Source organism: Bubalus bubalis, chromosome 18, assembly GCF_019923935.1.
Source record: "Bubalus bubalis isolate 160015118507 breed Murrah chromosome 18, NDDB_SH_1, whole genome shotgun sequence".
Taxonomy (NCBI): domain Eukaryota; kingdom Metazoa; phylum Chordata; class Mammalia; order Artiodactyla; family Bovidae; genus Bubalus; species Bubalus bubalis.
In genome coordinates this window covers 32299227-32312738 of record NC_059174.1, presented here as the reverse complement: position 1 = coordinate 32312738, position 13512 = coordinate 32299227, and the positions used below count along the sequence as shown (strand labels likewise).

Genomic DNA, 13512 nt, shown 5'->3' with positions numbered 1-13512 from the left:
GAACTCAAAAGCCTCTTGATGAAAGTGAAAATGGAGAGTGAAAAAGTTGGCTTAAAGCTCAACATTCAGAGAATGAAGATCATGGCACCTGGTCCCACCACTTCATGGGAAATAGATGGGGAAACAGTGGAAACAGTGTCTGACTTTATTTTTCTGGGCTCCAAAATCACTGCAGATGGTGACTGCAGCCATGAAATTAAAAGACGCTTACTCCTTGGAAGGAAAGTTATGACCAACCTAGATAGCATATTCAAAAGCAGAGACATTACTTTGCCAACAAAGGTCCATCTAGTCAAGGCTATGGTTTTTCCTGTGGTCATGTATGGATGTGAGAGTTGGACTGTGAAGAAAGCTGAGTGCCAAAGAATTGATGCTTTTGAACTGTGGTGTTGGAGAAGACTCTTGAGAGTCCCTTGGACTGCAAGGAGATCCAACCAGTCCATTCTGAAGGAGATCAGCCCTGGGATTTCTTTGGAAGGAATGATGCTAAAGCTGAAACTCCAGTACTTTGGCCACCTCATGTGAAGAGTTGACTCATTGGAAAAGACTCTGATGCTGGGAGGGATTGTGGGCAGGAGGAGAAGGGGACGACAGAGGATGAGATGGCTGGATGGCATCACTGACTTGATGGACGTGAGTCTCAGTGAACTCCGGGAGTTGGTGTTGGACAGGGAGGCCTGGCGTGCTGCAATTCATGGGGTTGCAAACAGTCAGACATGACTGAGCTACTGATCTGATCTGAGGAGCTTGATAGCACCTTTAAACTACTCAAAAATTTTCATGGTGTTAATTTTAAACTAATTAGCTTTGCCCTAGGATATTGAGGTACATTAGCAGCATTTTCGGAGAAGGCAATGGCACCCCACTCCAGTACTCTTGCCTGGAAAATCCCATGGATGGAGGAGCCTGGTAGGCTGCAGTCCATGGGGTCGCTAAGAGTTGGGCACAACTGAACGACTTCACTTTCACTTTTCACTTTCATGCATTGGAGAAGGAAATAGCAACCCACTCCAGTGTTCTTGCCTGGAGAAGCCCAGGGATGGGGGAGCCTGGTGGGCCAAGGGGTCGCACAGAGTCAAACACGACTGAAGTGACTTAGCAGCAGCAGCATTTTAGAAGTGGTGACGTAAAAACACATGGAACAATGGCTCATTTCCTTGGCACCTCATTATTTCCGGGGATCCACATCTGTGATTGGTTATTTGGGTCATATTTTCAGTGGAAGCAATTCTGTGTGTGAAGGCATTTTTTATGTCTATAGTTATCCAAAGATGCTCATTACTGCCCTTGAACCAACTTCCCTCACCCACTCACGTTCTAGTTGTTAGAACTACCAAACAATTTATAGAAAAACATCTAAAGTTTTTTATTCGGTAAGCTTTCTGGCCAGACTGCCTACTTTCCTGAGTAGTTGTCTTTACCTTTAAGGGAATTTGTGTCCTTGGACATACAGGTAGGGCCTTATAGTGTCACCCAAACTCTTAGCTGCTTAGAAATTTTTGCAAATCTTTCTTCTCAGACTCTGTAGCATTAGAGACCCTTTCTTTACCATTGCCTTCCTAAAATATTCTTTCGTCTTAGCTTCATTGCCAGTAACCTCTTCATGCCTTAGACATACATGGTGTCTTTGCTAGCTTTCCATCCCAGCCCAGTCACTGGGGACTCCCTGAGACTCAACCTTTGACCTCAGATTTTCTTTCTCCCTGTGTCCATTTACTTATAGTTTCATTCCATTCTGCTGTTTAAATTGAGTTAATGCTCCAGATTTTCTGCCTCTAGACTGATCTTTCTCCCTGACTCTATTTCTGTACTTTTTCTGCTATCTGCTGTGCATTTTTACCCACTTCCTTTTCCCTTCCCTCGCTCATTCATTAGAAAGATATTTTTGAGCCTATGCTTCTTGTGACATACTTTAAAAAGAAGAAGAAGAAGATCAGCTCTTCTCGTGACTTTGTGAAACCTATGATAGACTTGAATCTTTCCTCTCTGGCATGGCAGCATAGCCCTAGTAGAATTTAAGTCTCTCCTTCCTGCTAAGTTGACTTTGTTTTAGTATTTCCCAATGCCTCCCTCTCTGTGACACTCATGCTAAAAATTCTCTAGGACTCTCCCAGCTTCCCACAGATCCCCAAATATCAACTCAATCCTACTGGTTCTGTCTTTATCACATGGCCTTTCATTCCCTCTGTCACTCCTACACTGAACTCTCTTATCACCTCATATTCCTTAAAAAGTACATCAACTCCTTAAGTTTCCACTGCTCCTTCCCCCACTCTCACTAGCTCAGCCCACCTTGCCCCCCCTATCGTGTTCATCATCCTGATGGTCTGATTCAGTCTGTTTTTCCTCTGATCGAAAGCCCTTCATGATTTTTTCACTGGATGAAAGTCATACTCTGTAGACTGACATTCGAGAGCTTCCATGATCTGTCCAGTGTGTAATAGCAATGACAACAGCAAAAATCATAGCAGCTATATTTGTTGTTCTGTTGACTGTGTGAGGCACTGGGTTATACATCTTCAACATCTATTGTTTCATGTCATCCTCACAGAAGACCTGAAAGTTGGGTACTATTAATATTCTAGTTTAAATGATAAGTAAGCTGAGATTTAAAGAACTTAAGTGGCTTCTCCAATATCACTTGATGTATATACAGTGGGAAATGAACTTGTACCTAGGACTTTACAAAACCAAAATCCATGTGCTCCACTTGTATAGAATAACACTTTGTTAATTATCTTTCTTCCCATGAGCCTGTCTTTTGTCATGTCAAGTAGATAGTAAACTCCCTGGAGTCAGGGAAAATATATTATTTTCTTCTCTTTTTTTCACATAGAGCTCTGCTTAGGGTTCAGTCAGCTCAATCACTGAGCTTCGACTGACATTTATGAGGTGTGTGGTAGTTTATCTTCTGTTTTATCACCGGGGAAGGGGACTCATCATTCCATTCCCATAGGGAGCTGTGAAGTCAACGGTATCATGGATGAGCTCATGTTTTATATTTTATGAAGTGCTGCTCCATACTTATTTCCTCTTTCTTGGAAATAACATGATCTAGAACTGGAAGATCCAGGTTCTAATATTGGCTCCCCAGAAACCAGGAGATAGGTCATTTGCAAATCCCATCATTTATAAACTGAAGAGATTAAACTCTGTGACACCCAGGGTCTTTGCTATCTCTTTGTTTGTAATATTATTTGGTTGTATGGCTCTCAGTGAATGCCTTTAGACATATGTACAGCTGGCCATCTTTAGCCATGGATTCTGCATTGATGGGTTCCATATTGATGGATTCAACCAACTGCAGATCCAAAATATTTTGCAGGAAAAAAGCCCAGAAGGTTCCAAAAAGCATAACTTGATTTGTGGAACACCAGCAACTACTTACATAGCATTTACATTATATTAAGTATTTTAGTAATCTAGAGATAATTTAAAGTGTACAGGAAGATATGTGTTGGTTATATGCACATATTACACCATTTTATATAAGAGAATTGAGCATCCATGGGTTTTGGTATCCTCAGGGATCCTGGATCCAGTCCCTCATGGAAGTCAATGGACAACTGTCAAAAGTTATTAGAGCCACGTCTCTAGTACATTGGGAGAAGGCAATGGCACCCCACTCCAGTACTGTTGCCTGGAAAATCCCATGGATGGACGAGCCTGGTAGGCTGCAGTCCATGGGGTCACTAAGAGTCGGAGACGACTGAGTAACTTCACTTTCACTTTCCACTTTCATGCATTGGAGAAGGAAATGGCAACCCACTACAGTGTTCTTGCCTGGAGAATCCCATGGATGGAGAAGCCTGATGGGCTGCAGTCCATGGGGTCGCACAGAGTCGGACGCGACTGAAGCGACTTAGCAGCTTAGCAGCTCTAGTACATTATCCTGGGCAAGTTATTTTACCTTACTACACCTCAGTAAAGACCATTCCTCTTGACCCATATTCTACCTCACCTTGCCCTGTAATATTCTAGAAATTACTCTGTCTTATTTTAGAAAAAAGCAAATTTTCTAGTGGACTGGAGTAGCTAAAACCTTCCAACTATGGTGTTAGGCTTAGTAGGGGGTCATTAAAGTGTGGGGAGGATGCTCTACAAATGAATGGCCAAGCCTGCTTTACATATTTCACAAAGGAATTCAGAACCAAGCTACCCGGAGAACCCTAAAACCAAATACATTGAATACATTTACTCAAACTGTAGTTATCATTTTCCTTTAAGTATGGGGAAAACTGATTTTTTTCTAGACTGTGAATGATCTTTGATGATAACTTTAGGTAAACTTAAAAGTATTTAATATTTCATATGCAAAAATCTGGCAAAAGTTCCATACACTTGTGACTATTTGAGTAGTTTGGGAGCAAGGTAAACCCGCTTCCCAAATGCAGGTTCATAAATATTCAGATGGTGGATGATTGTAGTAAATATGAAGAAATATGCAGCCTGTTATTCCATTTCTCAATCAAATATGCAGCATGTTATTCTGTTTCTCAATCAAATATGCTAAACAGCTCTTTCATTCATTGTCCTGAATAAAGAATTCCAATGTGGCAAAATGATTTCTATAAAGGATTCATGTACGGAGTTTGAAAAGTAAATTTGATTAAAAAGAAAATCTAGCTCAAGCAAGTCATTGAAAAAGTTGCTTTAAATATAGCATGGAGAAAATATTCCAATATTAAGCTGCTTGGAATGTCTCAGTCTAATTGCCTCATTTGCATTCTGCTTAGGTATTCAATCGATCGTCATACTGACCTGGACAGGTTTTTCACTATTAATCCAGAGGATGGTTTTATTAAAACTACGAAACCTTTGGATAGAGAAGAAACTGCCTGGCTCAACATATCAGTTTTTGCAGCAGAAATCCGTAAGTATTATCCTAAGGGTTTTGATTCTACTTTGCCAAATAGTATTCCTTCAGACTCTCTATATTCTGGAAAATAGCAGATAGCTGAGATAGAACAAGCTTTTTTTTTTCAGTCAAACATATTTTTCAATCTTTAAAATTTATTTTTGGTCATCTATCTAGAAAGACATGTAAGCAAATAGAGTTGTTTTCATTTTCTTTGGCAGAACTGGGTACAGGCTTGGCACATGAGCTGATAGCCTGTAGCAGCTTGAAACTCTTCACCACCACTGAAAGATTCCCCACTTAATCCTCAGTTTTGTTTAAACCCAGAGCAGCAGAATCCTTAGAGCCAAGATTTATGGGTTTTTGTTTACCTATGGGGGCTTCCCTGGTAGCTTAGATTGTAAAGAATCTGTCTGCAGTGCAGAAGACCCAGGATCAATCCCTGGGTCAGGAAGATTCCCTGGAAAAGGGAATGGCAACCCACTCCAGTATTCTTTCCTGACAGTTTCATGAACAAGGAGCCTGGTGGCTACAGTCCATGGGGTCGCAAAGAGTCGAGGACCAGAGATTCTCAAACTTGATCATGCAGTGGATTATCACGAAGGGCTTGTTGTAACAAAGATCTCTGGACCCCACCCTCAGAGCTTCTAACTCAGGTCTTGGGTTGGGTTTGAGAATTTTCATTTCTAACAAATTCCCAAATCGTTTGATGCTGTCCTGGAACCCTCCTTTGAGAACTGCTGTTGTGGACTACACTCTGGGGAGCCAGGCTACACTATAAGTGTTTGGAATTAAACCTCAGCAGAAAGGGAAAAGTGGTTTATTTCTTACCAGTCTAATAATAGCCTTTATTCTAAGACATCACCCTCACATTGGACTTGGCATGCTTCGGGTTTTAGGTGACTTTTGTGCCAACAGTGCATTTGCCTGCAGGGCCTGAGTGAAGCTGGAGCTCACTCTTTCCCGGGAGTAACCTTGGACCAACATGGATTCTTCCCTTGCACATGTTTACCATCTGAATTCTCTCCTTCCAGACAACCGGCATCAGGAAGCCAAAGTCCCTGTGGCCATTAGGGTCCTTGACGTTAATGACAATGCTCCCAAGTTTGCTGCCCCCTATGAAGGCTTCATCTGTGAGAGTGACCAGACCAAGCCACATTCCAACCAGGTAATGCTGCCCTGCCCTGGCTAGGAGCAATCATTTAGGACCAGAGTTTGCTTTTGAGAGCATCCCTTGGAGAAACTTCCCAACTGCCCAAGAAGGCTTCAGAGCCCTGGTTTAGCTCAGGAGCTAAGTTCTCTAATTAAAATCAGGCTTCTTAGCCAGCCAGGAATTTTTGAATAAATGATGTGTCAATGTTAGCATGATTTATTTATGGGCCACCTTTCTCTTTCAGCCAATTGTTACAATTAGTGCAGATGACAAGGATGACACAGCCAATGGACCAAGATTTATCTTCAGTCTACCCCCTGAAATCATTCACAATCCAAATTTCACAGTCAGAGACAACAGAGGTTCGTACCAAGGTTCCTGTGCGTTCAGAGAAGTAGAAATGGAAAACAAATGGCTTTTGTATTGCAGAGCACAAGTATTTCCCCCTAATCTTAATAATGCCTTTCTGTTAAAGAACAAACAAGAAATAATAACGCCACCTTTATTTTGAGACATGGGCTCATTTGGTGCATAGGAATAAGTGAGTCTATTTTTATTTTACTCTTTTTTGTTATTATTGTTGGCTTTGATATTCATGAAGTGCTGAGGAAACCAAGCAGGGACGCTTACAGGGTCAATATGCAAACAACTTCATTTATTTTTTTTAAGAGGTTGATAAACCCTTTGGGGACAGTATGGCTTTATGAATATTGATGTCAAGAAAAGCATTAAAAGAGATTAGTTCAACTTTGTAAGGCAATGTAATCTTTCAGCTGTCTTTCCCTTTCCAGCACAGTTTTATTGTAGTATGGTTGGGTACAGAGCTTGATACCTAAACGTGGCTGTAGAATTATTGCCTGAAGGGCATTAGTCTCTCTGCTGTAAACATGGCAAGATTTGATGTGATTTCTACTTCTTATTTCATTAGTCAAGGAGATTCTAGACTTGCAAATTGTTTGCAGTAGTTGTTTTTCGTTGTTGTTGTGTAGGCCCAAACAGTTCAGTCCCTAGACAAAGCTGGCAGCAGAGCCAAGATCAAAAAATAAGTTTCTTGACTCCTCTCCAGACTATTTTCATCTGCACCTGCTCCTATAAGCCTGTGACAATGCAAGTCTGTAAAAACAGGAAGACAAATGCCGTGATTCAATATAGGAATAAAAGAAGGACGTGTGGTCCTTATTCACATGTTTTCATTAGATACATGCTAGCTATGTGGGAGGTTATATACTGATTTCTTGGTAACTGAGATCAGGCTTATAGCTTCTTCAATTAAACTAATTATTATTACTTTCCCCATCACCGTTATCAGCGTTATCAATATTATAAATACCAGTTAGTATGTTCTAGGGGCTTCCCCAGTGACTCAGGGATAAGGAATCTATCTGTAATGCAGGAAATGTAGGCTCGTTCCCTGGGTCGAGAAGACACTCTGGATGGGGAGATGGCAACCCACTGCAGTGTTCTTGCTGGGAAATCCCGTGGACAAAGGGGCCTGGTGGGCTACAGTCCATGGGGTCGCAAAGAGTCTGACATGACTTAGTTGACTAAACAACCACCATGACAAACTATGTTCTAAACACCATGCCAAGATCCTTCCTGCACTCTGTTAAATTTTCTCAACAGTAAGAATTAGTATCATTCCCATTTTGAAGATGAGGAAAATGAGGGATAGGCCATTAAGTAAGTCAGCCACATGGGAGCGAGACCTAGATTTTAAACCTGGACTTTCAGAAGGGCTAGATGTGACAGCCTGAACCATTGTGCCCTCCTGGGTAAATTATTAAAGCAGAGAAGTGCTTCCCATGCTCCTTGGATTTGAAGGGATATGGTCTAACGTACTTTATAATTACTTCTGTGGCTGATTTGAGCATTTCATTATGATCCTTATATCTGTGTATTCATATAATCCCCAGTTTACATCTGAGGTCTCACTCCTGGATGTATTCCTGGCAACATCCCTATTTATCACTGGACACCTCCCGAAACAGCTGGTGTTTCTAGGCTTTTCTTATTATGCCAACTTCACCTCCATCACCTGCCTTGTCTTCATTTTATGTGTTCTTTAATATTTAGTTGCTATTAACCCTCTGAAAGCATTATACTAAGACCTGTTGTTCTCTGCTGCTGCTGCTGCTAAGTTGCTCAGTTGTGTCCGACTATAAATAGGTCACTTTGTCAATACTTGGGGGATGCCATCTATATTTTAAAGGAGATCATATTACCATGGAGAAGCCAACCTGCTGCATGATTTGTTTCCCCTGCCCTTTCCTATAAGAAACTAATTCTACGTGAGCTGCCACTTCTGCACGGAATTGCTACTTTTTAAGAAAAATGCCTTTATTAACTATGGCAAACAGTTAATGAAAACTCCCATGTTTAGAGCTATTACAAAACCTTAAAGCAAATACAGTCCTATAATTATCATTTAATAGAGTTTCTTTCTACCAGCTCCTAAAAGTAATTACATATTGAAGTAATCCAAAAAGAGTAATCACGTTCCACATCCTATTAATAGCCTACTGAGTTACCAAATTTCCCGGCTGAGACTGTTTTCCATAGAAAACATGAGATAATGGTTTATAGCATGCTGAGTAAAAGCATCAGCTTTCTCTCTCCTTGAGTGTTTACTTCCATTATGCCATGTAAATAATCAGGATTGTGTTTGCCTAAACTCCGTGGAAGCACTCGGCCTTTTTAAAAATATAAGAGGGGAAGCCATCTTAATACACACGAGCCTTTTATTTCATATTTTATCTTACTCCGTTTTACAGCACGGGAGCTTCAAAGACAACTCAGCAGGGAGCCGGGAAGTAGAGCACTGGTAACTCTTCGACATCTGAGTCCATCTTTGGCTATTAGTATCAAGAGTGGTGCTGTTTGGGGAGATGAAGAGCTGATCCACCCAGGCTTTGAGATGCATTTAGTTTGATAATACTAGACTTATGGCACCTTTTAAAAACATGAGGAACATGTAATGAATAAGAAAAGCACAAAGAAAAAAATACTGAGAATAGCACCTCTCGTGTATGTAGCTCCTCATTGGTTTATAAAGCTTTCTAATCGCCATTTAATTCCTAAACAGCCCCAGAAAGTAGGCATTTTGGATATTTTTGTCCCCATTTCCTAGATGAGGAAGGAATATGAAAAGTCAGAAGATTCAGAGACTTGCCTAAGGTCACCCTGCCAAGAAATAAATTGACCTAGAATGCTTGTGTGTTTACTGAGTTCTGTCAGGTGTAGTAACACAGTATATTATGAATATAGACCTTGTGTCTCTTCTAATTTCTGATTTTGGAATTATTGTTTAAAAAATCTTTGTTTACCCCGTAATCAAATAACAACAGTATTTTGAAGAGAAAAAGATCTAAAATTCAATTCATCAATCTAGGATTCCAGGGAAAGTATGAAGAGAAAAGGACAAACTGTAATTTTAATCAGCCATGGAAATTCTAGTAAAATATATTTGTGAAGGGCAAATTTTATAATTTTATTCTACTGCATAATTAATACATATTGAAAATTAGAAAATACAAACAAGCAGAAATAAACTTAGAAATAATAAAATAACTTGGTAATATACAACCTAAAAATAATCACTGCTAATTTTTATATAGCCTTCTAGCTGTTTTCTTGGCATATATTTTGATTTTTAAAAAAAGGCAACCATAAAATAATGTTCTCTTTTTTCCCTACATAATAATACATGATGTGCATTTTTTAGCATCATTATACTTACGTCAACATTTTTTTCCTAAATAACCTCCTGACCTCATTATAAGGGTATATGATATCAGTTGACTATTGTTGGGCAAGCACATTGTTTTCACACACTTTTATTGTTCAGTTGCTCAGTCCTGTCTGACTCTTTATGACCCCATGGACTGCAGCACGCCAGGCCTCGCTGTCTCTCACCATCTCCTGGAGTTAGCTCAAACTCACGTCCATCGAAATGCCATCCAACCATCTCACCCTCCGTAAAAGTGATGTCTTTGCTTTATAATATGCTCTCTGAGGTCTGTCATTGTCATAGCTTTCCTTGACTGCAGTCATCCTCCACAGTGATTTTGGAGCCCAAGAAAAGAAAATCTGTCACCGTTTCCACTTTCTCCACTTCTGTTTGCCATGAAGTGTTGGGATCAGATGCTGTGCCAGCTATTTCACTCTCCTCTTTCACCCTCATCAAGAGGCTCTTTAGTTCCTCTTCACTTTCTGGCATTAGAGTGGTATCATCTGAGGTTGTTGATATTTCTCCCAGCAATCTTGATTCCAGCTTGTGCTTGACCCAGCCTGGCATTTCACATGATGTACTCTTCATATAAATTAAGTGAGCATAGTGACAATATACAGCCTCGCCTCACTCCTTTCCCAATTTTGAACCAATCTGTTGTTGCATGTCCAGTTCTAACCGTTGCTTCCTGACCTGCATACAGGTTTCAGAGGAGGCAGGTAAGGTGGTCTGATATTCCCATCTCTTTAATAATTTTCCACAGTTTGTTGTGATCCACGCAGTTAAAGACTTTCACATAGTCAATGAAACAGAAGTAGATGTTTTTCTGGAATTCCCTTGCTTTCTCTATGATCCAAGGAATATTGGCAATTGGATCTCTGGTTCCTTTGCCTTTTCTAAACGCAGCTTGTACATCTGCAAGTTCTTGGTTCACATACTGCTGAAGCTCTGCATAGAGAATTTTGAGCATAACCTTGATAGCATGTCTTATCATACCTACTGCATAATCTCCCCACTGTTTCAATGTTCTTTCAGTCCTGTTTATGCTGTGTTTTTTTTAAGTTTTTTTTTTTCATTTTAATTTTTTCTTTAAGACCAAAAACATTTTGTATTGGGGTATAGCCAATTGCCAATGTTGTGACAGCTTCAGGTGAACGATGAAGAGATTCAGCCATACATATACGTGTATCCATTCTCCCCCAAACCCCGCTTCCATCCAGGCGGGCACATATCATTGAGCAGAGTTCCGTGTGCTGCACAATAGGTTTTTGTTGTCTATCCATTTTAAATATAGCACTGTGTACATGACCTTTCAGTTTTTCTGTGTAATATTATTCTTAGCAAGATTTGCCTCATGAAAAATTGACATCAATATTCACTTAGCTTCTTTCTTATATATCACATTTCCCATTCCAACCTTTTATCCATATGAGATAAATACACAGGCTCCCTTTGTTGGTCATTTTTAAAATATTATTTAAGAAATAGTCATTTCTAGCTTCTTTGTAACACCATCCTTATTTTCACCTGCATTACATACTGCTAAATTTTATGGACTATCAACATTTCCTATTCTAGTTATTCTCATGAAAGCATCATATTTTTCATTAATGGTTTCACACATATTATGTTAAAATCTAAAATTTGTCCACATTGTTTTCCTTTTATTACTCTTTCTTAGATTTTGGTTTCTTTGTTCCTCCAGATATAATTTAGAACTTTTTTAGGTGCTTGATAAGTATCTTCATGAATTTTGTTGTGTTTACCTTAAATTTACAGATTAATTTAAAAACTAAGAATTTTAAAGTATTCTTCCTTTCCAGAAGCATGATCTGAGTTTCCATTGAATCTGTTCTCTTTTTAATTACCATAAGGGATATTTTATAGTTTTCTTCATTTTTGTTCTTAGTATTTCTTATTAAGATAATGACTAGCTACTTTATATTTTGGATGCTGTCCTAGGATAGATTTTTAAAATTATGTATATTTTCTAAGTGACAATTTTTAGTATAAACTATAGCTATTTTACTTAGTTCATTTATTATTGGACACTGAGAAGTTATTAATATAACTTCTCAGCTATTTTCCTAGGTTTTCTAGGGAAACAACTACATAAAAATTAAATAATGACAATTTGCTTCATCTTTTTAAAAAAAAATTGAGTTTTTTTGACAAACTGCATAGATTTGTGCTTTATGTGTTAAATAATAGCAATAATAATGGCTTTACTTGTTAATTTAATGGGTATATTATTTCTAGAGTTTTATCGTTAAGCATAATATTGATTGTTAGATTAAAATTGAGATTTGTGTTGTGTGTGTGTATTTTAGGAAGCTTCCTTTCCATTTTAATTTTATTTTAAAAAACAGATGTTCAGTTTTTAACACAATTTTTGGATACTAATAATAAGATAGTATGATTATGACCACTGACCTAATTGATACATTAAATTGAAATATCCTGATTTTGAACTTCATATTTCTAATTTCCAAACCTCTATTCCACATAATGATAAAATGTAGAGGAAAGAGCAAGGGTTAAAGATTAAATGTTGGCTGTAGCAGCGAGTGAGATATAGTCCCATGTATCAGGAAATTCCTAAAAGCACATGCCGCAAAGTTAGCTGTTTCGTGAAAGCACAGGTGATTTTGATAGTGACTGTCCGTGACCTACCTGCAGAGGAGCTGTAACTATCACGGCGGCCTCCAAACAGGCTGTCTGACTCTAGTCTTGCCCCCATGTAACTTAACTTGCCCCCACTGATAATGCCTTTCTTTTTAAAATTCTCCTATGGGTCTCCATTTCCTATGGCTTTAACTGAAACTTTATAGCCTAGTGAGCAAGAAATGATATGACCTACTTCCCATAAACTTTGGGTCTATCATCTCCTTTCTCTTGTTACCGTAAACCATGCTCCAGAAACTTCAAACCATCTTTATTTTCCCAAATATGCTGTGTTCTCACATGCCCATGCTTTTGTTCTGTGGAAAATGTATCCCCATCTCTGCCTATTATACCTCCTCTTTCAAGTTGCGTTGTCAATGAAGTCTTTTAGGTGAAGCTTTGTTGGGCATCCCAGCCCATCCCTGGATGCTAACTCCTCTGTGCTCCAGGAACACTGCACTAACCTCTAGTGTTTTTTTAATCACTCTGCCTTCTAAGCATACGTTTCTCTGTCTCTCTCCCATTAGAATACTAGCTCTGGTATCCCAAAACTTTAAAAAAAAATGTGGGTTGACCAAATGCATGAATCAAAGTGGAAAAAGTAGATAGAAAGACATGCAATGTGCTTCAGTCATTTTGGGGGTTAGTTATTATTGTGGAAAAATGATTATGTTATGAGATAAGCTTCAGGCTAAAAAAGACAACCCTTCTTTCTCTGTTGGAAAGTTCTGAAGGAGTCAGTACTAGATCAGCCACCCCTTCCATCCCTTTATCCTTTCATCATATATTATTGCACAAAGTGATATTGGACATCTAAGGTCTGGATCCAGGAAGAGATGACTTTCAAATGTATTAAATTTGTAAGTATATTATCTAATATGCGCCAAGTTGCAGATCAAATGAGTTCTGATACATGATACATTCAGAGTTAAGTTTAAACTGCTAAAAAATCAAATTAAAAAAAAATAGAACAACTAGGAATAAAACCACCATATGACCCAGCAATCCCACTCCTAGGCATATACCTCAAGGAAACGAAAATTGAAAGAGACACATGTATCTCATTTTTCATTGCAGCACTATTTCAATAGCTAGAACATGGAAGCAACC

The 13512-nt window shown here is 38.9% G+C and overlaps 1 protein-coding gene across 1 annotated transcript in view; it reads left to right on the top strand.

Annotated features, from left to right (window-relative positions):
• Window positions 1-13512, top strand: part of CDH11 (cadherin 11) — a 156666-nt gene that overhangs the window by 130412 nt on the left and 12742 nt on the right. The window contains exons 9-11 of the mRNA XM_025268780.3: window positions 4737-4873; window positions 5893-6026; window positions 6256-6373. Coding sequence (XP_025124565.1) covers window positions 4737-4873; window positions 5893-6026; window positions 6256-6373 — 389 coding nt within the window. The remainder of the gene's footprint in view (window positions 1-4736; window positions 4874-5892; window positions 6027-6255; window positions 6374-13512) is intronic.